Raw genomic sequence first — 27,316 nt, forward strand, 5'->3', positions numbered from 1 at the left:
GAAGGAATTATTTCAAGGACTACAAGTTAAATTGAAGCCCAGCTCTACCTACCATCCTCAAACCGACGGGCAATCCGAACGACTCAAGTGTTGTTTGGAAACATACCTTTGATGTATGACTGGACATAAACCATCTGATTGGAGTACGTGGCTGGCACAAGCAGAATTTTGGTATAATTCCAACTTTCAATCATCAATCGGCATGACCCCATTTTAAGGCGTTGTATGGCTATGATCCACCACAACCCACTTTTGAGCTCATAGCGCAAAGAAAATTGGACTCCGTGGACCAAGCACTCAAAGATAGGCAATTGATTAACAAAATTCTTCAAGACAATCTCACAAAAGTTCAAAGTCGGATGAAGTCATATGCTGATTCAAAAAAAAGTGAGCGAATCTTCGAAGTCGGGGATGGGGTGTTCCTAAAGTTGCAGCCTTATCGTCAATCATCAGTGGTCATAAAGAACCTGAAGCTATCCGCCAAATTCTATGGTCCATATGAAGTAATCAGAAAGATTGGACAAATGGCGTATGAGCTTCGTTTATCAGCCAACTCAAAAATTCATCCCATTTTCCATGTCTCTCAGCTAAATAAGAAAGTTGGAGATAAAGTATTTGCAATTAAAGATCCCCCTTTTTGTACTGACGGCAGTCAGATTAGGGTGGAGCTCTTAATGATCCTAGATAGAAGGATGGTTAAAAGAGAAAATCGTCCAGTAACACAACTGCTCGTGCAATGAGTGAACTATTCTCCTGAAGAAGTTACCTGGGAGGATTGTGCATTTTTGAAATTGCAATTTCCTAATTTTGAACCTTGATAAAGGAGGATGGAATGTAGCGGATAGGTCGTAGATTGGGCTAATTCAAATTCGAGGTTGGGGCGGAAGAGTCAGGGAACATTGGGCCCAAAGGGAAAGGGGTTAAGTTACATAGTCCAGCAGTATTTTGTATTTCAGATTTGTTATTAAGGTATATTCTAGAAGGAGGGCACGTGTCCTTCTTTAGCTGAGTTTGTTAGGATTAATGTTACTATGATGTCACTAGTTTCTCTTTAAGTACCTGCAAATGGAATTGTAATAGCGGTGAATTGTGATGAAATTATCCGTTTAGTTTTATTTTCTTCTTTTTTTAATTTTTCATTAGGGTGAATGACACAGTTACCCACAAAAATAAAATTATTTATCCTTACCTACCCATTTATTTTTCTACCCATCAAACTAATTATATTTTCTACCCATATTAGTTTTTGTGGGGAATTTTCTCTTTTTTTTCTCCAATTCTTTTTTATTTCTATACTTCTTTTCTTTTTTCCTTTTTTTTTCTTTCTTTTCTCCTTTTCTTTTTTCTCGTTTTCTTCTTATTTTTTTCTTTTTTCTCTTTTATTCATTTATTTTTGCCCAAATCGTATTATTGTTATTTTTACCATAACTTATTTCACACTCAAATTTGACTCCTTCTTTATTTTTTTTATTTTTATTTTTTTTCCTCATTTCTTGTTCCTTTTCTAATTCCACGTGATTGTCATGCAAATCTTGATCTCCTTCCCTACAAATATCAGTACACACTCTACCATTAGCAGTAACACAATCAGATATGGAGCAAGAAAATATAATCTACGACCACCAAATCTCTATATATACTAGTTAGAATAGAAATGATAATAAAATATTAGAAATGCAATAAAAATATAAGTAGCAAAAAAGACTTCTAGAACCATATGATACCAATATGGTATACATATATACCAACATAGTATATGATTGCTCTAGAATATTACTACAACTATTTGTGACTATACTACTGTACTAAAATATTAAAAGATGCAATAAAAGTATGAGAAAATTACATGCTCACATTGCAAGCTAAATATTCGCAAAACAACTTGCTCATTACGTATACTAACAAGGTATATAGTTGTATGTGGTCGTTCCAACAATTGCCTATAACTATAAAAACTATTACATAATACACATAATCTATGTCCATCGGCACAAAAAAATTCCAGCACTGCAAATCATGTTCACATAAATAATTTCAGAATAGAATTCACTTAAAAATACAGCTAAAACAACCAAAAAATATTCAAACTACCATATGATACCAATATGGCATATAACTATACCAACATGGTATACAATTTTACTTGTTAATTTCCGGCAATTATATGACTATACTACTATTACATAACACACATGCAAATAAAAAAAAATAGTGTACCACATATTAATATAATAAAGTATTTCAAGATATTGTACTATATTACTATTATTAAGAAAAAATCAAATAGTGTACCAATTAAATGCAGCTAATACAACCAAAAAAGTATTCAACTAGCATATGATACCAATATAGTATATAGCTATACTAATAGGGTATATAGTTGTACGGGGTTGTTCCAACAACTATATATAACTATAAAAACTATTACATATTACACAAAATCTATGTCCATAGGTACAAAAAAATCCAACACAGCAAAACATGATCATATAAACTATTTCAGAATAGAATTCACTTAAAAATGCAGCCAAAATAATCAAAAAATATTTCAACTACCATATGATACCAATATGACATATAATTATACCAATAGGGTATACAGTTCTACCAATTAATTCCAGGCAACTATATATGACTATACTACTATTACATAATACACATGCATAAAGAAGAAAAATAAAAAAATAGTGTACCACATATTAATATAATAATATATTTCAAGATATTGTACTATAATACTATTATATAAACCAAACGCATAAAGAAAAAATCAAAATATTTATATAATATACACGCATAAAGGAAAATTAAAAAAATTCAAGATACTGTACTATTCTACTATTACTAAAGAAAAATCAAATATTGTACCAATTAAATGTAGCTAATACAACAAAAAAAGATTCCAACTAACATATGATACCAGTATAGTATATAGCTATACCAACATGGTATATAGTTGTACGCAAAGGGTTTAAAAGGATTTTTTTAATTCAATCATTAAACTGAAATAATATCAGTTGTCACATAATCTAATTAACTCAAAATTTAGCCAAAACCTCAAATCAATATTTAAACCCACCCTAGTTAAAATTGTATCGAAATAACTACAACCTCAACAAACCAATTTATGCATTTCAAGCTTCAAGGTCCTTTAATAGTGAATTTTATTTTTATGATAATAAATCTCTGAAAAATTAAACTTGTGGAAGTAAAAAATGTAATAACATATGATAATTTAAGCTAATAAAATGACAAGCTAAAAATACTTTATTATGCAATACTATAAGCTAATAAAAATTAGAATAAAAAATCTCAAAAAATCGTAAATTATATATTCATTCGAGCTCTCAATCTCAATAAGCAATAAAAATTACAGAATTTTCAAACTTTTATTAATAAAAAAATAGCACTAGGGAATTTGTTTTTTAAAAAAAGGAATAAAAAATTTCAAAGAAGGTGCTCAAATCTAATAACAACCACGCCACAAACTAATTAAAGATCAGTTTGAGAAAGATTCTTTGGACACCCAATCAAACAAAGGTTCAAGGGATAAGGGAAAACAGCTATGGGTAATCGGGTAATATTTTTCAGTTCAAATCTGTATAAATTGTAACAAAGTTTTAGATGGGTAAACACGGGTAAATATTTTAATTTTAGTTAGCATAAATTGCTCTTTCCATTACTGTTCCATTGAGCTATTGAACCTCAACCACTACGGTACTTTGGTCAGGTTTGTTTTATAGTTAGCCAAATATATCAAACTTTTAACGCAAGGCATAACTCTTTTATTTAACAAATACGACGTCGTATTTCGTCTTCTGAAATCCGAATAGCCTTAAACCCTCGCCTAAACCTCTGGTTCGTCTCAAAATCGATTACAGAGAGAAAGAAAAATGTCATTTTTACTATTGAAAACATTAGGAAAAAGATCAAAGCAGCTCTGCCGAATCCCCACACGCATATGTTCTTGCCCTTTTTCTTCCCTTTCTTCTAATAATTCCACTTCCCATAATTGCCTCTCAATTTTTAATTCTTGGTACAATTCATTTAAGAGAAGAAATAAAGGGTTCTCTTCAATTTTGAATGGAAGTCCAAAACCCCCATTTGATTCTATATGCGGTGTTCGGTTTTTGAGCTCCGAGGCTGCTGTTGAGCCCACTACTACTGATGGGCTAACTGTTGAGGGAATTATAGCTAAGAATTGGAATATAGTTGATGAGAGTGAGAATGATTGGAAGAGCCATGCTTCTTCCATTGCTCAGTCCATTCATCTTATCAAGAAACGCCTCAAGGTTTCTTTATCTATCTTTAATTGCATTTTGAAGTAGGTTTTTTTTTTCTTTTTTGGGCTTTACTTAATTTAGATGGACCTCATTACTAAAAAGTTGTGATCTTTATGCTTATATTAAAATAAAAAGAAGAGAAAAACTTGTGATATTTATGACAAAGTTGTGATGTTTATGTGCATATTAAAAAAAAAAGAGGAAATTTGTGATATTTATGAAAAAGTTGTGATTTTTATGGTTTATTTATTCTGCTTGAAAGACGGGATTCTACATTTTTTTATCTGATAATGGCAGTTTGCTTACCAATACTTCCACAGTAGGGTGAATTTTGGGGGGGGTGTCTGTGTGTCTGGTTGGTGATGGACATGGAGAGAACAGTGGTGCTACCACGATAATAATATCTGCACCGATGTGAGCTTGGTATAGTTGTGGTCTCAAACCCGGATAAAGGAGTGTTAGATTAAGTTGACCACAAAAATAATCAAACCTTCATGAATCGTCACGACATTGAAATTGTTAATTGATATATAGTAGCTTCAAAATTATGGCAGGATACGAAAAGGCTGTAAATGAATGATCTTGCTAATAGTAACTGATAACTAGTCTGACAAGAAACTCTTGTGTACTTGCAAATGTTTAGGGGTGTGTTACTTTATCTTTAGATTTAGATTATAATTTCTCTGAAATATTATATTACATGGCTCCCTTTGAGCAGCGGCGTACGCAGATTTTTTCGTAAGCGGTGTCACATTTTTTAATAGGTAAACAAAGAAGTAAACAAATGAATAACTACTATAATGATATTATATTTTAAAAACACACTCACACAAAATTCAAAACATTATTGTAACTCTCTACGTTGAGTTTTTATTTTTTGAAATGTATCAATCATAGTCTCATTAAAAATAATGCTAAATATGTCTTTTCTTAAGACTGATTTGAGTATATTTATTGTTAGCTTGACCAACGGACGAATTCTAGCTCAAGTGGTTTTTGTTGCTCCTTAATTTTGTTAGAGGTTAATGGTTCAAGCCTCAGTAATACAAATTATACTTCAAAATTTGTTAGAGGTTAGTGGTTCAAGCCTCAGTAATACAAATTATACTTCAAATTTTGTTAGAGGGGTTAGTAGTTCAAGCCTCAGTAATACAAATTATACTTCAAATATTTACTAACTAAACTCTCCAAAATGATAAAAAGATAAATGCACCAAAGGGATTCGAACTCTTGTGGTAGTTGAAGCACCTAACTAGCAAACCAACGAGACTTTTTAGCTCAAGTGGTGTCACCTGTGCCTTTTTATACGTATTATATTGTTTTACTTATGTCTATATATATAAAATTAATAAATTTTTCCGACCAAGCGATATCACGTGACACCGCTTCCCATGAGGTAGTTCCGCCCATGCCTTTGAGAAATCTTTTATTTTTAATAATGAGTTTAAGTCTTTTTTTTTTTTTTTTTTTTTTTGGTCTTCTCCCATTTATAGTGGAAAACGCTAATGGATAGGCTTAAAGTGCTGTCAGCTCAGATCAATAAGGCAGATCTTTGGGATGACCCTGTCCACGCCGGGAAGATCAGCCGCGAACATGGTTCTTTAATGAATAAAATGGAGGATGTTATGGCAATTGAACAAGAGTTGGTCGAACATATTGACATGATAAAGCTTGCGCGGGAAGAGAATGATCCAGAGTTGGAATCGGTGAGCTTTAATTTTTTCTTTGGGCTAGGAATGTAATCCACTACTCCATGTTCCTGTTTTTACAACTATTCCACTTGCTTCTGTTTAGTTTACAATGGCGCAAATCTCAAACTCGATTCTTCCTCCTAAGTTCAGTTTATTCAGGCAGATCATTAAGGTTTTATCAGTACTTTCATTTAAATAGCAATTAGTTTTGATCCTAGGGGTTCCGCTTAATTTGTAGTTACCTCTTTTCCTTAAGTACTTTATTTGTAGCTTTAACTAACAATCTAGTTCTTACTTCTTAGTAATGTAATACTTGAAGCTGATATGCAAGTATCAGCAGCCCAATTCCTGCTTGGTATAATAAATAAATAAATAATTAAATTTGGAACTCATCTTCTGTATAAAACCGACTGCTTGATTTGACCGGAAGTCAAATTGGGCGGAGTTGTTTTTTGTTTGTTTTCCCTTCCAGGAATAGGTAAGGAATGAGATATTATAAAGAAGTTATGTTTTGTACAACTTCTTTTATTATATTATATGTGATAGTTTTGAACCTAATTTGCAAGTATCAACAGCCCAATCCCTGCTTGGTAGAACAAATAAATAAACAAATAAACTGCTGAATTTGTAACTCCATCTTCTGTATAAGACTGACTGCTTGGTTTGACCGGGAATGAGCTTGTGAGGAGTTGAAATTTTTCGTTTTCTTTTTCTTCCAGGAATAGCTACGAAATGAGTTTTATGAAGATTGAAGAAGTAAAAGTTAGGTTCTATATAACTTCTTGTGTTATATTTAATGTCATAAAACATTTTTTTTCCTTTCAAGAAAGTGAGCATTTCGGGATACTCCAATTCATTCTGCCACTTGGGGACCATATGGTATTTGCGTATTGGACAAACTTGTGAGAAATTCTATTGTCACTCGGCATTTCTACCTATTTTATTGGTCATTTTGATTGCAGGAATCAGTGAAAGCTCTACTCAGGATTAGAAGGAACGTGAAAGAAAAAGAGCTCGAAGCTTTATTATCCGGGGAGCATGATTATTGCTCTTGTTTTATAGAGGTTAGTCCCTCTGAAGCTCAGATTGTGTTTTGAATGTCAAAACATGGTTTTACTGATACACGTATTTTTTAGTTTGGAGAACCTTTTCTCTCCCTGATCTTTGATTGTGCACTTATCTCCCCTTGTCACATCTTGTCCCAGAAAGCTTGCTTAGGACATGTCTAACAAAAAGCAACTCAAGTTGTTGATATCTACAATCATGTTTTCTTAAAATAGATGCTCACCATCTTGTTATTTCCCGTATAGGTGCAAGCTGGAGCTGGCGGTACTGAGAGCATGGATTGGGCTTCAATGGTCATGCAGATGTACAAATTGTGGGCTCAACGTAAAGGATATGGTGTTGCTGTTGTGGACGAAATGCCTGGTGAGATTGCAGGAATCAAGGTCTAGGTTCTTACCATATTTTCTTCTTTTGCTTGAAAACTCTGTAGCTATTAAGACGTATAAAGATTAAAATTTTTGAATCTTGAACACTCTATAGCTATTTACACAAACATCACTTTTAGTACATTCCGTCAGGAGAACTTGGTTTGGCCTTGAAGCATAACAGACTTCATTAAATATAGCATCAATGTGTGTTTAAAATGGGGTTGTGAATTTTGTCATAGGTTCAATCGATCGAAAAAAATGGTCATGGGTTCTAATTTAATCTGAAATTAGGAAGTTTTCCTCTTTAACTTCAATCATGGCACTAGTTAGCTATGGTATTATTGCTCCGCTGACTTCTGCTAAGTCTTGCTTATCAGCGTGCAACAATCAAAGTCGATGGTGAAAATGCTTTTGGATATGCCAAATCAGAGGTAGGAGTGCATCGTCTAGTACGCATCTCGCCATTTGACAGCGCAAAGAGAAGGCATACTTCTTTTGCCGCAGTTGCTGTTATTCCAATTCTCGGAGATGGATCTACCCGTGTTCAGATCAATGAATCTGATCTTCGAATTGATCGTTTCCGATCAGGAGGAGCTGGTGGTCAGAGTGTTAACACAACTGAGAGTGCTGTCAGGATAACTCATATTCCCACAGGCATTACTGCCTCCTGTCAGAATGAAAGGTAAGTATCCCCTCTGGTGGAAAATACATAGGAAAGCTTCTCTCATTTCCATTGGAAAACAGGACGACGAAATGAAGTATTTTATTGCTCTTCGTTCAAACATTAGGTCACAGCATTTAAACAAGGCTTCTGCCATGGCTGTGCTTCAGTCACGCTTGGACCAACTTGAGATGGCACGGCAGGCTCAAGTGAATGCACAACATACCCAGTCTCTCACTGAGATTAGCTGGGGCAACCAAATACGTTCTTATGTGCTCCATGTATGCTTTCCTACCGTTTAACCTTTCATTTTACCTGCTTATCTATGGTTCATGTAGTCCTCATAACTGCCCTGTATCATGTTTGCAGCCTTATCGTATGGTGAAAGATCTCCGGACAAATTATGAGGTTTCAGATCCTGATTCTGTGCTTGAAGGGGATCTTGATGACTTCATTTTGAGCTTTCTTTCGACATCATTAGACAAGGATGAAGAATGACCTCTAACCTTAATTTTCCGGGAACGTTGCCAGTCGATAGTGAAAATGGATAATATACACCAATCTCAGTTCACAACTCCACTTCGTGACACCAAGAGGCCGCTTTACTGATGCCTTATATTGCAAAGGAGGAGAAGCTTTTTTTGGTCATAACACATCATTCCTGCTAGTTCATGGGAATAACATATGCTGGCTACTATTCTTTTTGCCGAAGTCATTTATACGAAGTTGATGTAATAATATCTTTGGATCAAGCTGGTACTCTTTGCTAGGAGACTACTTTATCCAAACTATGTAATAACAGTGAAATTATATATATAAGAGCAGAACCTGTCAAACTGGTGAAAATAGCACGGGCTAACTATTTTTTGGATCGGTAATTGAAAAATAGTCAGCGTTTGCAAAGTCATTGGAAAATAGCCACTATTTTGCTGCAACGCAAAAAGTTCCAACATAATATACTGGAGATTGGTGCACCTGTGTATGAACTTCCAGAAAGTTCTAGCATAATATACTGGAGATTGGAGCACCTGTGTATGAACTTCCAGGACCAGTATATTGTGCTGGAAGTTCACATGTAAAAAATTCGAACTCCAATATTTTTCGAATTTTGAATAGTGTTTTAGTTCAGATTTATCTTTACATGAAAAGTAACTAAATTTCGATTACTTTTGAAACTGTGGCTATTTTTCAATTACCATTTGTAAATCTGATTATTTTTGAATTTCACCCGTCAAAATGAGGTAGCTTGCGAGTAACTGCGTGATCAATTGATTTTCTTCTTGAGCCCTCCCATCCTCCCAGTACGGTACATAAATTCTACACAAGCAACATTATGCCACTGAAACAGAAAACCACTGTTATCAGCTCATGAATAAGATCTTGGTTGCTGTCGATTCTAATCTGCCGTGGTAATGCAGCTATCTGTTTTAAGGGGTGAGTTTGTTCTGTTGCAATAAGAATTGGATTAAAATGACACCAACTATGGAGCCACTTATGTCTCCCTCCTTTCGCAATTTCATACTGGTTCTAACATCATACGTCAAAATTCGATAAGTAACATTTGGTCAGTCAAAAATTAAGTGCAAACTAGATCAGCTTAAAGGCTGATTCAATCTAAGATCAAAATATGGGAGAAAGCTATATCTAATCGGTTGGAAGTTCCAAATAGAAAACAAAAAATCACTTGATCATTAGGTTGAGAGGCACTATCCTATAAATCCTGCTTCACGTTTGTTACTATGATGATGGTAAATGCAAAACTGAACAACAGATTATAACCATAGAGGCAGTGGCATGGTTCTTAACAAAAACGCAGAACAGGACGAGGTGTTCGACATCGACTTTAGTGGTGGGTGCAACAAGAGGCAAAAACTTGAGAAAGCCCATGCGCCATTAATACAGCTCTAGCCAGAATTAACGCCTAGTGAGCCAAAATTGGGGACAATTATAAACATACAAGAAGGAGAGAATCTTCCAATTTCATTAAAATCCACCATATTGCAAAACAATAAGTCCAAATTATCTACAGACTTCAAGCTTTTAGAACATTATAACGGAAACAAAACTGAATCTCCATGAGGAGAAAGAGCATAAAACATGCATGACAAAAAAAAAAAACAATAAGCTCGTATGGGTATAGCTGCCGCTTGAATCAAGAAAAATGTATGCCAGCCTTGTTAAACAGAGAAAGTAGGTGCATAAAATCTGCTTGTGTGAGCTTGGAAGATCTCTTATCCTCAAATTTCCCTTCCTTTAGCACTGCCAAAACTTTCTCTTTGAATTCAGATCTTTTAGCATCACCATCATCCACCTCCATCTCGTCATCATCCTTCTCATCATCAGCATCCATACTCAAGTCTCCAAATGTCTCTCCCAAGGCAGATACATCCAAGGCCATTTCCATATCCTCTGAAGGAACATTCTCAGCGAGTTGCAATGCTTGCAAAGTTCTATAGTTTTTTTCCAGCAAAGAGAGTACGGATTTTTGTCTAAAAATAGAACCTATAGTTTTGTTTTTCCGGTTGAAACAGATCCTGACCAAACCATCCCACTCCTTAAAATTGACAGGAGCAAGTGGTTTCCTAGGTTCAATTCTAACTACAGAAGAATCAACCTTTGGTGGTGGCCTGAAATTATTCTTTCCTACCTTGAGTAAGTGCGATACTCGAGCCAACAGCTGGGTGTTCACCGAAAGGCGGCAATAAAGAGTATCACCAGGTTGAGCAACAAGTCTCATAGCAAATTCTCTCTGAAACATTATTACTGCAGCTCTGAATAGAGGCCTATGAGCCAATAATTTGAAGGTAAGAGGAGATGATATTTGATAAGGGATGTTAGCCACACAAATGTCAAAGTAAGGGAGATCACATTTGAGGACATCTCCTTGTATAACCTGCAGGCCAGAAGATCAGAAGATCAGAACACCTTCCACAACTCAATCTACACATATAATGATGGGGCATGCATTTAATTGAAAACAAGGACAATACACACATTATAGCTTCACAAAAAATTTCACCAAAATTTGATTAACCGTTAACCAACAGAATTTAACTAGACAACTGATCTCTCTCTCTCTCTCAATAATAACGCGACCAGACAAGCGATATTTCAAAGACACCATGTATCTATGGAATTTGAATGTCAATTTCAAAAATGACTTGGGGGTAAAGTTAAGGGTGACGGTTCAAATTTTAGTCAGCCCCATACGTACAAGTAGCTATATTTTTTACACCCTCTACCCTACTACAGGCACAATACATATAGGTATCCTCTTTTGTACTTCTACTCAATTGAAAAGAATCTTAACAATTATGTTTATATTTTATATGGTAGATAGAACCGCATCACATAAATAATGGGAGAACTTGAAATTACTTGAATTTAGATTTGCATGCTGTTATATTCTCGTATCTATATTATAGGTATATTATCATGTATCAACAATTATAAAAATTCTTACACATTTATTAAAAAAAAACTATTTACACCAATTAAATTGTAAGTGTTTTTATTTTGGTTTTCCATTCTTATTCTAATCTTGGAGTGGCCTGATAACACGTATAAAGCCAGTGCAATAAGGATGCAGCATTCCAATTAGTGGTTGGAAAAATGGGATAATGGTTATGATATACCTTAATCACACCCAATCCATTGCCATTCATCCCTCTTTTCAATTATGAGCTATTTCGACTGACACTTATGGTCCTTTAAGCAATAGAAATCTTAACCCCAAAAAAAAAAAGAACTGATGAAATGTAATGAGGTACCTTGAGTCGGTTAGATAAAGGAGTACCCTGAAACCTTCGTTGCAATTCGAGAACCATACGAGGATCAAGCTCAACAGCAATAACTGACTTTCCGGCTTCTAGAAGCTTCTTAGTAAGATTACCGGTACCAGGACCAATTTCGAGGATGACATCCGTAGATTTAATTCCGGCTTTTTGGACAATAGAGTCAACCAATAGAGGATTTTTCAGAATGTGCTGACCCTTGGATTTGTGGAACGATATCCCTCCCTGGAAGTGAGGATTTGAGCCGCCGCCGCCGGCCGATGCACCACGGTGGGGCTTATCTCTCCTCATCTTCCCTCCCGCCATGGCAATAATGGTTGTGTGGGAAGAAGATTACCAGTTGGCGGTTGAATGCTATGTGCCACTAGGGTTTTGAGCTGAGGTCGTTAAAGAGGTTTTTAGAGTGAAGACTTCTTTGAAATGGTGTGATCTTTTGGGCTGACCAACCCGTCCTGTATTTTGGGTCACGGCCCGTCTGTTCTAAGTCCTGCTAACTTGCAATACTTTTAAAAAAGAAATATTATCTGATCTTCGAAATCTACCGATCTACTATTAATGTGGTGCTTACATAATTTTATTTACTACTAGTCTAGACCAAAAAAAAATAGTACTTGTTGTTATGAAAATAGTAAATTTAAGATTTAATATTGTTATCCCCTGATCTATCTATCTATGGAATAAATAAAAACACATGGATATTTAATTCGGATCTTTACATAAATAGTCGTCCATATTCATTGTTTACCTTTAGTTTACACATTGATTACACACAACTATACGCATATAATATAGGAAAAATGCCCAAAAATGACCTTGTGGTATTCGAAATGGATCAATTATAACCCACGTTTAAATTTAAATTCAAAGATGACCCTGCCGTTATAAAATAGGTCTAATAATGCCCTTGTGTTATTCAAAATGGATCAATAATGCCCTGGAATTTATTTTTTAATAAAATACTTTTAAAAACTGAAAAATATATATTCTGTAAAAACTAGAAAAAGAAAGGAATTTGCAAAATATATATTTTTAAGTCTTTTCAATTTTTTTAAAGTATTTGTTTTGTAAAAACTGAAAAAAAAATATTTTTTTAAAAAACTGGAAAAAAAAAACTCTCCTAAAGCAGTGGACTACATATGCATTAGTTTTAAAAAAATAAAAATATTTTGCAAAATCTTTTTTTTTTTCAATTTGACGGTTCAATATTTTTTCGGTTTATTTTTATAAAATAAAAAATCTACCATAATTATCGGTACAGTTATAGATTTATATAAAAATATACGGTTTTATTAAAAAAAACCTAAAAATCGGTTCGGCACGGTACGATTATGTCGGTTTAGTCGGTTTTTAAATATTCATTTACACCTATATGTCGGTTTAGTCGGTTTAAATATTCATTTATAGTTATATGTCGGTGTAAATGAATATTTAAAAACCGACTAAACCGACATAATCGTACCGTACCGAACCGATTTTTAGATTTTTTTTTAATAAAATCGTATATTTTTATATAAATCTATAACTGTACCGATAATTATGGTAGATTTTTTATTTTATAAAAATAAACCGAAAAAATATTGAACCGTCAAATTGAAAAAAAAAAGATTTTGCAAAATATTTTTATTTTTTTAAAACTAATGCATATGTAGTCCACTGCTTTAGGAGAGTTTTTTTTTTCCAGCTTTTTAAAAATATATTTTTTTTTCAGTTTTTACAAAAAAAATACTTTAAAAAAACTTAAAAGACTTAAAAATATATATTTTGCAAATTCCTTTCTTTTTCTAGTTTTTACAGAATATATATTTTTCAGTTTTTAAAAGCATTTTTTAAAAAAAAATTCCAGGGCATTATTGATCCATTTTGAATAACACAAAGGCATTATTAGACCCATTTTATAACGGCAAGGTCATTTTTGGATTCAAATTTAAACAGGGGTTATAATTTATCCATTTCGAATACCACAAGGTTATTTTTGGGCCTTTTACCTCCAATGGTTATTTTATTTTCTGACTATGAATTAGAGAGTTTCTTAATATCAATTACAGTATTTTTTCTGTTCTGGAATTTTTTATCCTACTTTTCATGTTAGGTTGTCTCAAAAATGTCCTCCACTTTCTCTTAAATGAAAATTTTGGATATATATTTAGTACTAGAAAATTTCCATTCTTCATATTTAATTCCTAATACTCTTACAACTTTATAATATATTTTATTTTTCGATAACAAAAGTCAATACATGACCTCAAGATGCGACTCATAATCTAAGTTTCTCTTAAAACGGTAGTAAAAATGTTACCTTAAATCTTTTTAGTCTCTATTAATAGCTGACGAGCGCAAAACTGGTGTATAAAATATAGACTCACTAGTCAAAGATAGTATAGTATTAAATCGTCTCCACAGAGATTGGTTTAAATAATGTTCTAATAAATTTTCAGCTCAACACTATCTAGAATAATAAACCTTTAATTGATGTTATTATCGACTACAATTATAACTAGGATTATCAGTTGTGCGAACTAATGACACTTTAGTGATTAGGCACAATGAATGAATATCATGGTGAGAAGTAAGGGTGATGACAAGATATGTGATCAACTATTGTTCCGGACAACTCTGTGTTAAATTCATTCGTAACTTCTATTGATTCCTTCGATTTCAACAAATGATTAGGCTACTTCAAGGATTCAAATTCTTCTTCCGAATAAATGTGATTCCTTTAATTAACCTACTAATAGGTCCTATGAATATATGCACAAAAATAGTGAATGAACGATCTTTCGAAGAACACATCTCGGTTATTCTTCCCAATTGATTTAATTGATAACTCTCTAAACTCTTTCGATTACCTAGAAAAGGCGTAAAATCAACTCAAATAAGATGGTACAATGCAAATAACAGCAAAACTTCTCTTTCGATTAAAGTAAAACTACAATAAGCTATGCAATTCAATTAATAACTCATTCAATAAATTCGGGCAATTAACATTGAGTAAAACCCAAAACAATATTCAAATCTCACATCCGTCAATAGCCCTAAGGAAGATTACTTCATAACAGAGAAAATATTCATGGCAAGAGTATTAGAATAACAAGAAGACATTACAATTCACAAATTCAAACAAACTTTCGTATTGAGTGAATTGGATCAAGTATCTTGCTTTTATGTTGCTTCCGTGCTTCTTCTCCCCCAAGAGTTGCTCTAAATATCCAAGATCTCCCCTTTTTAGACGAGTTGGGCTTCATATAAGTCAAGAAAAGTTACCTCCGAAATTACCAAAATAGGCTTGAGAAAGTTTTCCGGAACAGACGTGCGCGGCCGCGCACCTAGGCAGGTGACCGCGCATATGGCCGCGCACTTTGGTCAGTGTTATGCTTCTCATGCGCGACCAGTGTGCGGCCGCACACCTGGGCAGCTTCTTGCTCACTTCTTCGTTCTTCTTGTTGAGTGTGATATTATCCGTTGATCCTCGAACATAATCCCAACTTACTCCATGGGTTTTTACTCAGACTTCAAAACTCCATAATAGCTTGAATAAGCTCCATAACCTCATTGTACTCGGAATCGCTCCTGCGAAGCATAAAATACACACTTAGTGCAAATTAATACCATTTAAAGCTCAAATATTAGTAAAGTGCAGCGAATTAGAGTACAATTTGTGACCAAAATATACAATTATAGCCTACCATCAATACCCCACACTTAAACTATTGCTCGTCCCCGAGCAATCCACTACACTTCACCTATATACGCCTCTATTTCAACAACACTCAAGACTCATCACACCAAGACTCTTTAAAACAGATTAAGTACAATATCGTGACATCTTAACCTCAAAGTTTGACTCAATAGCACCACGCATTATCTATAACCTACTTATTTTCTCTAACATAGAGGTCAAAAATTACCTTTCCGTCATGAATCAAGTGCCCTCACATAACAATAGAGAGTAGTTTCGTATACTATAAAAGTTAATAAATAATTAGGAACTCAAGGTAGAAAGAATTCGCTCACTCTCGGAAACAACATTCATATGCCACAAAAGATGAACCATAGGCTTGCCTGTAGTGTACTACTCTACTAATTGAGTTCATTCAGTCAAGGATCAGGTAGGACTTTAATTAGTTGTAATGTAGGTTGCGGAACGGGAAGGATATATTTAGATATAAGAGTGACTACACCTCCATAAGCACTTTAATACATACATTTTAACATTCAAACCCCACACTTATGTCAAACCATAACTCCACCTTTACATCGATATACATCAACTCCCAAATTATTTAATCACAATTACATCAAGAGCCACCACTATTAATGAATATTTTGCACAACACTATAACTATTTTTTTTTCTTTTCTTATTCAATTCAAATGGCTCTTACTTTTTTAAAATATTGCACCTTTATCCTTATTTTATTAGTTTCGTTCAAAAGCCAAACCAATCACCTCACACTTCATTTTTTACACATTTCATATAATTTAAGTGCTAAAGAGAGGTACAAGGTTCAAATAGATTGTCAACTCAAATAACTGGGTAAGGCTTGTAATGAGGATGCCAAAGAAAACAGGATTATAGGCTCAAAGGGGTTAATTAAGATACATAACAATTAGGTAGGTAATAACATATAGCTAGCTCAATAAAGAAACGCCTATATCACTTCCAAGACTGACAAAACTGCTATTTCTCTTTGCAAACACACGGGGCAAGTTCTAGATACCAAATGTAATGCATAGAATATACAAAACCTCACACACACATGGCTCATACTTCACTCAGGATTGGACTCATCAAGACACTCTAATCAAAGCAGTTAAGCAAAGTTAAGATCATACAATTTAAGGTACTTACACAAGAGTCAAAAACTGAGCCTAAGCGTCACAACTAAAGAACTCACTATTCTCAAGGTATAACGAAGTCGAGAGATATTGCGTTCATTTCAAATCACAGCTCAATATTTCCCGAATCCTAAAACAAAAATCTAACTACACCCGGTTCAAAACAAAATCCTTGAAAAAGAGTCGCGACACAAAGAAAAATCAAGGGGGAATTAATATACTACCTAGCAAAAGAAAATCTTTTTGTCTTTTTGTTTCGACTTTACTCCCTCAAGAAACCCATCGAATGATATCCATCGTCGGAAAAAGTCAAAAATTTTAAAACTTTTGTGGTTTTTTATTTTTCTACCTACTGCATCTAGAAAAGACAAAAAAACTACAACTACCAAGAGGAAAACTCATATACATGTACATACAACACACACATATCCCCCACCCCACACTTTAAATGATGGCATGTCCCCATGTCACATAAAGAAAAATTCAAGGTAAAGAAAACTTCCCTGATAGAGTCAGTCCGTGTTGGAGACAGTGTCGGGGTCTAGATGGCAAGCCCGGCCAAGTACACGCAGCCATGCCATGATCTTCCTCTCATATTTGGCATTTTGTGTAGCAAGGGCGTCCACTCGAGCTCCCAAGTCTGCGACAGAGGTACGCATCCCTACTATCTCCTGCTCTAAGGTGCTCATTCTTGTTTCCCATATGCCACCTGAGATATCCCCAACATCCTGCTCGTGCTTCGGGGAAGCAGGGGCCTGCTCATATGGCGGAGAAACAACAACATCCTCATCTTGCACTTCATTGCCATCTTCGGGCGCATCAGACTCCTCGCTATCCACCTCAACAGGCCCAATAGGGTCTTTCCTAATTACTACTTTATCAGCCCGAAATTTTTGTTCACGCTTGACTTTTCCATCTATGTCCCTGTTTTCCGGTCAGCCCCACAACATAATGGAGTGACCAATGAGGGGAAAAAGAACCCATACCACTGCACAGGACATCGAATGAATATCTCATCCTGAATAACCTTAGCCACATCAAAATCGTGGCCATTGATAAAGCACCTGACCAGTGCAGCCCGAGGACCATTCACCTCAGTGGTGTTTGTGGAAGGCAGCAGGCAGCTATTTATAATGTAGAGCTAGCATTTCGCTTCAAAAGTAAGCGACGCCGAATGAAACTTTTGCCCCTGCGTGATCCACACTACCTCCTTGTTGGGTACACAAATGGTTCTAAAGAACAGTTGTGTAATGACCCGGCCGGTCATTTCGGGAGTTATAGCCCTGTTTTCCCCATTTCTATTTCCTTTATGCTCTTAAGCTATATTATGATATACCGGGTTAGTTGGTTTGGGTCCGTAGTGGTTTCGGAGTAGAATAAGACACTTAGTCTCTTATTTAGAACCTTAAGTTAGAAAAGTTAAATGGATGTTGACCTATGTGTAAACGATCTCGTATTTGAATTCTGATGGTTTTGTTATCTCCGTTAGGTGATTTTGGACTTAGGGGTGCGTTCGGAATGTATTTGGAGGTTCGTGGTAGAATTAGGCTTGAATTGGCGAAATTGGAAATTTGGCGATTTTCGGTCAGCAGTGAAAAATTTTACATCGGGGTCGGAATAGAATTCTAGAAAGTTGGAGTAGGTTCGTAGTGTTATTTGTGACGTGTGTGCAAAATTTGAGGTCATTCGGACGTGGTTTGGTTGGTTTCGGAATCGGATGCTGAATTTAGAAATTTAGTAGTTCTTAGGCTTGAATCCAAAGGTAATTTGATGTTTCGATGTTGTTTTGAGTGATTCGAAGGTTCGACTAAGTTTGTATGTTGATATATGACTTGTAGGTATTTCTGGTTGAGGTTCCGGAGGCCTCGGGTGTGTTTCGGGTGGGTTTTGAGCGAGTCTGGGCATTAACGGAACTAGGGCATGGTTCTGGTGCTTAATATTTTCGCTGAGGGCGGCAAAATTCCACTGAGGGCGGAGGAGGGGGCGCGGATCACGTAAATTTGGTCGCGGAGGCGCTCCAGGGCAGATCTGTAGATTTGCTGGTCCAACTTCGGAAGCCTATATCATTTGATCTACAAAGAATTTTGAGGTGATTCAAAAACAAAAGTTGTAGCCCTTCGTGTCTAGTTTCCGGAAAGTTAAAGAAATCATCATTTGGATATCTGTAGAGAAAGTTATAGTCAAAACACTAAAGTCTGTCACTACAGCCACCAGAAGCGCGGACAACGCTACTTTTTCGCGACCGCAGGGGGTGGATTTTTGCGGCCGCGCCTGGATTTTCGCGGTCAGCGTAGTGGAGATTAGAGATTGCACTATATAAACGGGGTTTAGGGCATTATTTCATATTTTGGACCTAGGGAGCTCGGTTTGTGGTGATTTTTTGAGTGTTTTTCAAGAAATTCATTGGGGTAAGTGATTCTAACTCGGATTTGGTTAATGTATATGAATTTATCACTGATTTCATCATTTGATTAGTACTTTGGGGGTGAAAAATTGGGAAAAATAGTAGAAACTTCATAAAATGGGTTTTGAGAGTTGAATGTCAATTCGAAGTCGGATTTTGACAAATTTGATATGGTTGGACTCGTGAGTGAATGGGTTTCCTAGTTTTATAAATTTTATCGGATTTTGAGATGTGGGCCAGGGGGCGGGTTTGTGCCAATTTTGGATTTGGGGCCAATTTGATAGTTTTTCTTGTGGAATTCATTCCATTAACGTATATTGATGGTGTTGTACTGATTGTGAATAGATTCAGAGCATTTGGAGGCCACGTCGAGAGGCAAGAGCATTTTTGGGTAGAGGTTTGACCGGTTTGAAGTAAGTAACGATTGTAAATCTAATCCTCAGGGTATGAAACCCCGAATTTTTGTATCATTCTACTATTTTGAGGTGATGCACATGCTAGGTGACGGGCGTGTGGACATGCACTGTTGGGGATTGTGACTTGGTCCATCCCGTAGCACTGTAAAGTTGTATATTTTGTGGAAATTATATGATACTTATATGTTTTAGAAAGAGTTTTGTAGTAAGTTGGGCCGAATGCCATGTTTGGGCCTTGTGCCAGTGCTGTTTGGACCCTTAGGGGCCTTTTCTTACTATCCTCTCACTGTTTTTGATTGAAAATCTATACTCAGTCATGGTTATACTTGTTTACTGCATAACTCAGTTTTATGACTCTATTTTGATGCATATAAATATTATTTTTGGCCGAATGCTATGTTTTTACTGAAATGCCCGAGTGGCTTGAGAGGTTTTATGACTGAGTGAGGCCGAGGGCCTGATTTGTGAGGATATTTATGGGATCGGGCTGCATGCTGCAACATGTTTGATATAGACCGAGGGCCTGAGTGATTTATGCCATGATTTGGCTTGATATAGCGCTTGGGCTGAAGGAGCCCCTCCGGAGTCTGTACATACCCCCAATGAGCGTAGGTACCTACTGAGTGCGAGTGCTGAGTGTTAAGTGATTGTGAGGCATGAGTGATTTTAAGGTATGCCCGAGTGGCAAGAGTGATGATGAGGTATGCCCGAGTGGCACGAGTGACTGTGAGGTTTGCCCGAGGGACTGTTTATGATTTTATCATTTTTGCTCACCTTTGCATTGAGCCTTGTTTGAAAAAAACTGTTGAAAAATATCTTTAAATGATTTTTACTGGAACCGGGTTTAAACGAGATGATTTGATTCAGACACTGATTCTTAAAGCATGCTGTAGTTTACTGGATTTTTGTGATATGAACTTGATATGCTTTATTGCTCGTCACTACTGCTAAGTTTTTATTTATTGTTGTTACTTACTGAGTTGGCGTACTCACGTTACTCCCTGCACCCTGTGTGCAGATCCAGGTGTAGCTAGACATGGTAACGGTTGTTGATTATTCTGGTTGCAGATTTTCTCGGGGATAACAAGGTAGCTGCTTGGCGACCGCAGCCCCTGCTCTTCTCCCTCTTATCTTCCTTTAGTTGTATTTAGCTATTTTCCAGACTATATTAGTCTTGATATTGTAAGACAAATGGTAGTAGATGCTCATAACTAGTGACACCCCGATGTCGGGCTTTTCTTTTCCGCACTTTTATTTTTATTTGAACTCCTTTATGAAGGTTTTCATGTTAAATAGCATTGGAATTATCTTTAAAATGAAAATATCGATTTGTTTTGGAAATGAGTTGGCTTGCCTAGTTCCACGATAGGCGCCATCACGACAGGGGTTAGTTTGGGTCGTGACAAGTTGCCACATGGTTGGTGCTCTATGATCTCGACCAATTTCACTCCTCTATTTGAGGATATAAAAACGGTCGATGCAATAGTAATATCCAACAAGAGTCGGGGTCGAATTCCGTAGGGAGCTATGAGAATGGGTGTTAGTAGTATATATCTTAGCGTGTGAGTTTGTATATCTAAATTTGCACTTCCGCAATAATTCGTTTTGTTTGAAAATCTAAATTAAACTACGATTGCGATTTAAAAAATGAAACTAGAAAATTATTTTTGATTTTTTTTCAAATGATATAAAAGTCCTAGGGCTATAACCTTCACCTAAGTGTTTGCCTAATAGGTTATAAATTTTATAGCTTGTTTTATTAGTCGGGGTGTATTATAGCTATCAACACTTAAGTACCCACTCAATACCTCTCGGTCAGAGAGCGGTTTTGCCCAATTTATCTTTCTCAAGTCCAAATGAGTATTGAACAAAACAGTTGATAATAAGCTCAAGTCGGGTTTTACTATCTCTAGGTTCAACCCTTTAATTGGGCTTATCAATCTCTAGATTGACCCAATTTCTTGCTAGCCAAATTTTCCTAGACTAAGTTTCTCTTTCTCAAGTGGAGACCAAGTCAAATATGCATGAAATAATATTTGCAACCATTAATTCTTCACATAAAAGCAAGAACTAGGCTAGATAATCAATACCCAACCATAAACATGCAATAAATCAAACACCCATTAAGTTTACACATTAGGGTTGGGTTACAACCCTAGTGAAAATATAGCTACTCATGCTTAAATTGGAAGAAAAAGAAGAAGAAGTGATAATTAAACCCATATTAATAATTAAAATGATGAAATCAATATTCAAAAAGCTCAAAATAGCAAAAACTACTAAAAGGAGCAAGAGAAATCATCTAGTGTGGCTGCTGATGTTAAAAGTTAACCTAAAAAGGTGAAACTCTTCTATATATACAGTGCTGGAATTTTCGGACAAAAATACACTTTCGGAGGTTCTGCGGCCGCACAATTCCATGTGCGGTCCGTACTTTGCTTTCGCCTGACAAGGTTTGAAACCTGCGGCCGCACAATTCTGAACTGCGGACGCATTTCTCTCTTTCTGCGGACAACATAAATATGTATGCGGTTGTACCATGCTCTTCTGTGGTCCGCACAAATGTGGTTGCGGCCGCACAATAATTGTGCGATACGCACTATTGTTGAACTTGAGATGCAGGTTCTATGAACTTTGGCTTTTACCCAGTTTCTGCAACCACACAATTTCATGTGCGGTCCGCATCTTGCAATCTTCTCTGATGGAATTGCTTAATGACCTGCGTCCGCAGATGGTACTCTGCGGACTGCACTTTGAGCTTTTGTGCTGTTTTGTCCTTTACTTCAGATTACTCCTTCTTGAAGTGGATTTCATCTTTGGAGCTCATCTTCCAATATTTCTACAATTAAGCATATTTTATTAGTTTTCGGCAACACAATTAAGCGCATTTGGACTAAAACGAAAGCAAAAAGGCGCTAATAAGTAGTCAAAATCCCCACTTATCAACTCCCCCAAACTTAAGCTTTTGCTTGTCCTCTAGAAAATAAGGTAATTCACACCTCCACAAGTTAAGAGCCATTCCAGCTAATCAAAGGTGAATCAATCACACATCAATTGGGACCAACAATTACCCACGGCACTTATGACTTATCAACAAGGCAACAAGTTAAACTTTTAAGCACGAATAGTTCTAATGTGATGCTTGAGCATCAAAAGTTGACTTTATTCATCAAGGAAGCTCGATATTTCATATAGGTCATTGTGGATCCCAAACTTCTCCTCCTCTACTCTCCTTTTGCCTATCTCACTTTAGAATATAGCACTCAATTCCTAGGTTTGTGAAAGGTTCACTCATCTCTCTCAAAAGAATATCGCAAGTACGGCTTTAAGTACCATAGGCTTGCCCCTCATGTGAATCACCACTAATGTAAGCTTACTCGGCTTGAAATCACGTAGGACTTTTTCGGGATGCAATGAAGGCTTTTGGAATAAGGTTGGATAAGCTATGATGGAACAAGTTCATCTTTCCTTAAGCACTCCATTTTCTTTTATCGACTCATGCTTTTGCCAACTCTTTGAACCATTTTCTTTTCCTTAGGGGAACTAGAGAGACTTAACATCATTCTTTCTTGGCCATGTTATTCATTTTCTCCTTCTTTACTTTTTTCATGCTTTGCATCATTACTTTTCCTTGAATCCCTTCAACTTTTCAACTTATTCACTTTCTTTTTGCATTTTTTCTTTTTGTTCTTTCTTTTTCTTGCCTTTCCTTCTCTTTATTTCTTTTCTTTTTTGCCTTGATACTTATTTTTCAAACTCCTTGTCTCTTCCCCAAACTTACATTTTTAGCCAATTGTTTCACAAGAGTGTTAAGGAAAGCTCGGGTGCCAAGAGAGGGTCATAACTAAACGGGTAAAGGCTTGTAACGCGGTGATCAAATGAGAAAGGTTTTAGGCTCAATTGGGTTGACTAGGGATAACAACTTTGGTGGGCCATGGAAAATTTCAAACGGGTCAAGGAGAGCCTACAATCACTTTCAAGCCAAGCTAAACTTAAAATTTTGCCTAGAAACATATTCGGGACAAGTTCTAGATCATTTACACGGGTACTTGGACTTGCACTAACAACATCTCACCTCTCACGTAGCTGGATTGTTAAAGCGGATAGAGTCGAGGGCCCACAACGACCATATTCAAGATTGAAAATCACTATGGTTTGACTAAACCACTCGATAATTGCCTAAGTCAACACAAGAGTCACAAGGTCACTAACTAGAGTTATTTCTTTCCAAAAACCTTATTTTTAACCATAAGCACATACTTAAGTGTGTTGGTACCAAGTGAAACATGTTTGACTCTTCGAGACTAACTCAGTTAGTTCCTTTTATTCATTATTACTATTATTCTTACATAAACACCAAAAACGGACTCAATCCCTTAAGAAGGTTGTCACGCCATCCATCGTTGGGAAGAGTCATCCGGTTCACACAAAAATCACCTTTGAAAAGAACCCCGTGACATTAAGAAAACCAAAGGCTTATTGTTCACTAAAACATAAAAAGAAGCTACAAAATTAAAAAGAAGCTACTAGATTAAACATAGACTACTAACTAGAAAACAGAATAAAGGAGCTAAAAAGCAAACTACTGAAAGCATAATGAATATACATAATAAGAGAGAAAAAGAGAGAATATATACATCAAGAGAGAACAGAGAGAATATATATACAGAATAAAGAGAAAGAAGAAAATATTACCAGTTATTACAAACGAAATGTCTAAAAGTCATCCAAATAGCAAATAACTCCACCCCCTCCCCCGAATAAAAATAAGCATTGTACCCAATGCTTAATCAAAACAAGAATAAAGAAGGGTAAGAGTGAAAAAGACTCCCTATGTGGTCTTGGAAACCTCCATGTCCATAGCAGCGTCACCGCCCTCAGTCTCCTATAACTGGATCTCATCATCATTGGCTCTCGGAGTAACTGGGTTGTTGAACATCTGGCGCACTACCTCAGCAGTGTCGATAGCCACGTCTAGCTCCTCAGACTAGCCAGCTGGTGCCACTGGAGCTGATGGTGCTGCTGGATCTACTAGTGTTGGTGGGTCTTACCCTATGAGCATATCAAATGAAAGATCACCAGCTGATGCTATCTTGGTCACCTCTCTCCTCAGCCTGTCAACTGATTTCCTGGACGTCTGGAATTTCTTCATTTTCTTTACCTATTTCCCTAGCTCCTCAATCACTACTCCATGTACTACCAAGGTGTCCATGATGGTGGTCTGGTTCTCCAAGATCTTCTTCAATGTATTCTCCACTGTCGGAGGAATTTGGGGTGCCAGAGTGGATGACTGTGCTGCAACAGCACTGGATATGTCAGACAGCTTTGTAGTGGCTATCTGCATCTAGTTGTTGAGGCTCTCCAGTCTTTGGGAGACTCGCAATACAGATAGTGGATGAGCGGGCATGTGCACCGGCTTCAAAACTGATGTGGAAGGCACTGATGCTGAAGGGCCTGAAGAAGGAGGTGGAGGCATAGCTGTTGCACCATCAGAAGGCTCTGTGGAAGTAGATGGCATGTCAAATGTCTCAACAGCTACCCCGGCGGGCTCATCAGAATGGCCTGCAGTAGTAGAGGGTTGACCCTTTTTCTTTGGGTTTCCACCACCCATCAAAGAATACCATGAAAAGGGCTTCTTCGCCCGCACCTTGGTATCAAAATCCCTCGGCTCTACCCCCATATCCATAAGGTACTCAGTCATAGTATTGGGATACGGGTATGAGGTGTCACCTTGCCTGGCGACCACAAACAGGTTGGCCGATATCATGACACCCACATTGATTGGGTACCCGGCCATGATAGAAGCGACTAGCACTGCCCGCTGAATTGGAAGATTTGTTTCATTTTGGCACAGGTCTAGTCTACTACACATGAATGTTTGCCATCCCTTTGCCTCAAAATTTAGGGTGTTCCGCTGAATGGGAACCCCTGCTGTGATCCATGGTGGAGGCGGCCCCGGAGCTGCAAGCATCTCAGCTAGCCATGGTCGAACTGCATCTCCTAGTGCTAACTTTTCCAGGTATTGCACAGGCTCCACATCCTCAAACCTTAAATACATGTTCAGGGTGCTCTAATCGAATCTCACATTTAGATTTCTCACTTTTGTTACCTTGGTCCCTTTCTTTATATGCGCCATATTGGCATAAAATTCCCGGACCAGGTATTCCTTGGCATCTACCACACTTTTGGTGAACCACATCCACCTCTTCCGCTCCCAGAACTGTCTCAACACTGTGAAGTTGTATTTGTCAAGGTCTTTTATCATGAACTGTCACTCAAGAGTGAGTGATGTCACTGGCCACCACTCTTGGAAGCTTGTGAAAGCAGCCAGACTAACAAACCTATCTTCCCAAATCTCTTTCTTCTTCGACCTCTCAAGGCCGGCAACTCTGGTATCACCCTCTAGGCCATCATCCGTAATATTATCAACATCCACTGTAGTAGCAGTTGTGTCGAGGGCATGTGTGGATGAGGGCTCTAAAGCCTGATTATCACCTTCCAAACCCTAGGAAGTGCTCTCAGAGGAGGAAGGCTCATCTCTAAGTTAGTATCTGTCATGTGGCTGATATGGCTGTGATTGAATAGTAGGTTGCTCTTGCAATGAGTCACCCTCTAACTCTTCGCGAGATGGGACATATGAACTAGACTCGGAAGGCTCGGGCTGTCTTCCTCGGCCTGCTATGGCTTTCTTACTGATTACCCTTTGGAGGGTGAGAGGTAAATTGCTTTTGCCTCTGCCTCTTGAAGTTTCACCCCTCCCCTTTGATGTATCACCACGACCTCGTTATCTGACCATTTTCAGTAACAAACAGCAGCAAAAGTCAGTTCTAGTTCAAGTGCAGATAAATAGACATTCACAAAATAAAACATGTTTGCAGGGTGGGGAAGTGCGGTCCGCACAATTGCAAGTATGGTCGCAGCTTGGGTTGTGCGGACAGCGCAATTTAGACTTGAACCCACAAAGATGAAACTGCGGTCCGCACAATTTTGAGTGCGGCCATACATCTGAAGTGCGATCTGGACAATTGTTAGTGCGACCGCACTATGAGTACCTCAAAATGGCAACTCTCTGAAGACAGAGATTGGCCTGATATGCGGCCGCACACACTTTTCTGCGGCCGCGATGAGATTACTGCAGTTCGCACAATTTCAAGTGCGGTCCGCACATTATTGCCTTACCAACTGCACTAGTCAACATTTCTGCAGACCGCATAATTTTTTGTGTGGCCGTAGATTTCAAAATTAGGTCGGGCAGATTCCTTAAGGGTTTCGATTTATGCATAAATTGTACATGGTAATAGAAATTAAACATGATAATCAGGATACCATTCCCCAAATAGCAATTAGAAGTTGAGCCATACAATTTAAACCCCACATGGATAGAAAATTGACTTCTAATGACAAACGGTCTAAAATAACTAACAAATTATAAACTAAACTAAGAAAATTAAAGAATACTAGAAATAATTTGAACATACTAGTGATGAAGCATTGCTAAGGTATGATCACAGATGCGTATCTAGGTGGTAGATGAGTGAACAGATGTGTGCAAAGTTTTAGCCCTTTTTGAGTGCTCAGAGAATAAAAAGTTTGTACAATAGCCTTAACATTACTATTTATTCAAAAAGGATCTGGCTATGGAACAATGAGATGAGTGAGGCCGCAGAATTCCTTCTGCGGTCCGCACTCTGCTACCTGGAGGTTCACTTTCCTTTGATGATTTGCGGTCCGCGGATTTAGCTGTGCGACCGTAGATTTTCGTGCGGATCACAGAATTCACTGTGCGACCTCACTTTGGC

At 36.9% G+C, this 27,316-nt stretch overlaps 3 protein-coding genes across 4 annotated transcripts; 2 read left to right on the forward strand and 1 right to left on the reverse strand.

The window, feature by feature from the left end:
• The first annotated feature begins 359 nt into the window (after nucleotides 1-359).
• On the forward strand, nucleotides 360-740 carry LOC142173709 (uncharacterized). The gene has a single exon (XM_075239335.1). It carries the CDS (start codon nucleotides 360-362, stop codon nucleotides 738-740), a length of 381 nt encoding a protein of 126 aa, XP_075095436.1.
• A 3,081-nt stretch (nucleotides 741-3,821) lies between these two features.
• On the forward strand, nucleotides 3,822-8,914 carry LOC107768426 (peptide chain release factor PrfB2, chloroplastic). 2 transcript variants are annotated; one of them, XM_016587557.1, is made up of 7 exons: nucleotides 3,824-4,292; nucleotides 5,777-5,989; nucleotides 6,937-7,038; nucleotides 7,285-7,422; nucleotides 7,785-8,089; nucleotides 8,196-8,349; nucleotides 8,438-8,914. In XM_016587557.1, the coding sequence occupies exons 1-7, from the start codon at nucleotides 3,894-3,896 to the stop codon at nucleotides 8,564-8,566; spliced, it is 1,440 nt and encodes a 479-aa protein (XP_016443043.1). In that variant the 5' UTR covers nucleotides 3,824-3,893; the 3' UTR covers nucleotides 8,567-8,914. The 2 variants fall into 2 exon arrangements, with proteins under 2 accessions (XP_016443044.1, XP_016443043.1); XM_016587558.2 differs by lacking the exon at nucleotides 5,777-5,989 and having other exon boundaries at nucleotides 3,822-4,292.
• A 1,108-nt stretch (nucleotides 8,915-10,022) lies between these two features.
• LOC107768427 (ribosomal RNA small subunit methyltransferase-like) lies at nucleotides 10,023-12,274 on the reverse strand. Its single transcript, XM_016587559.2, has 2 exons — nucleotides 11,839-12,274; nucleotides 10,023-10,961 (listed from the first exon to the last, which is right to left on the reverse strand). The coding sequence occupies exons 1-2, from the start codon at nucleotides 12,166-12,168 to the stop codon at nucleotides 10,221-10,223; spliced, it is 1,071 nt and encodes a 356-aa protein (XP_016443045.2). The 5' UTR covers nucleotides 12,169-12,274; the 3' UTR covers nucleotides 10,023-10,220.
• Between the last annotated feature and the right edge of the window lie 15,042 nt (nucleotides 12,275-27,316).

This window comes from Nicotiana tabacum, chromosome 19 (assembly GCF_000715075.1).
Source record: "Nicotiana tabacum cultivar K326 chromosome 19, ASM71507v2, whole genome shotgun sequence".
NCBI lineage: Eukaryota > Viridiplantae > Streptophyta > Magnoliopsida > Solanales > Solanaceae > Nicotiana > Nicotiana tabacum.

What these genes read in the sequence shown, in the direction of transcription:
- LOC142173709 (XM_075239335.1), top strand. Translation starts at nt 360, where the DNA reads ATGAAGTCATATGCTGATTCAAAAAAAAGTGAGCGAATCTTCGAAGTC.
- LOC107768426 (XM_016587557.1), top strand. Translation starts at nt 3,894, where the DNA reads ATGTCATTTTTACTATTGAAAACATTAGGAAAAAGATCAAAGCAGCTC. An exon ending in GTGAGATTGCAGGAATCAAG is followed by an intron (nt 7,423 to 7,784) that starts GTCTAGGTTCTT and finishes CTTGCTTATCAG; the next exon opens with CGTGCAACAATCAAAGTCGA. An exon ending in GCCTCCTGTCAGAATGAAAG is followed by an intron (nt 8,090 to 8,195) that starts GTAAGTATCCCC and finishes TTCAAACATTAG; the next exon opens with GTCACAGCATTTAAACAAGG.
- LOC107768427 (XM_016587559.2), bottom strand. Translation starts at nt 12,168, where the DNA reads ATGGCGGGAGGGAAGATGAGGAGAGATAAGCCCCACCGTGGTGCATCG. An exon ending in CTTTATCTAACCGACTCAAG is followed by an intron (nt 10,962 to 11,838) that starts GTACCTCATTAC and finishes TCTGGCCTGCAG; the next exon opens with GTTATACAAGGAGATGTCCT.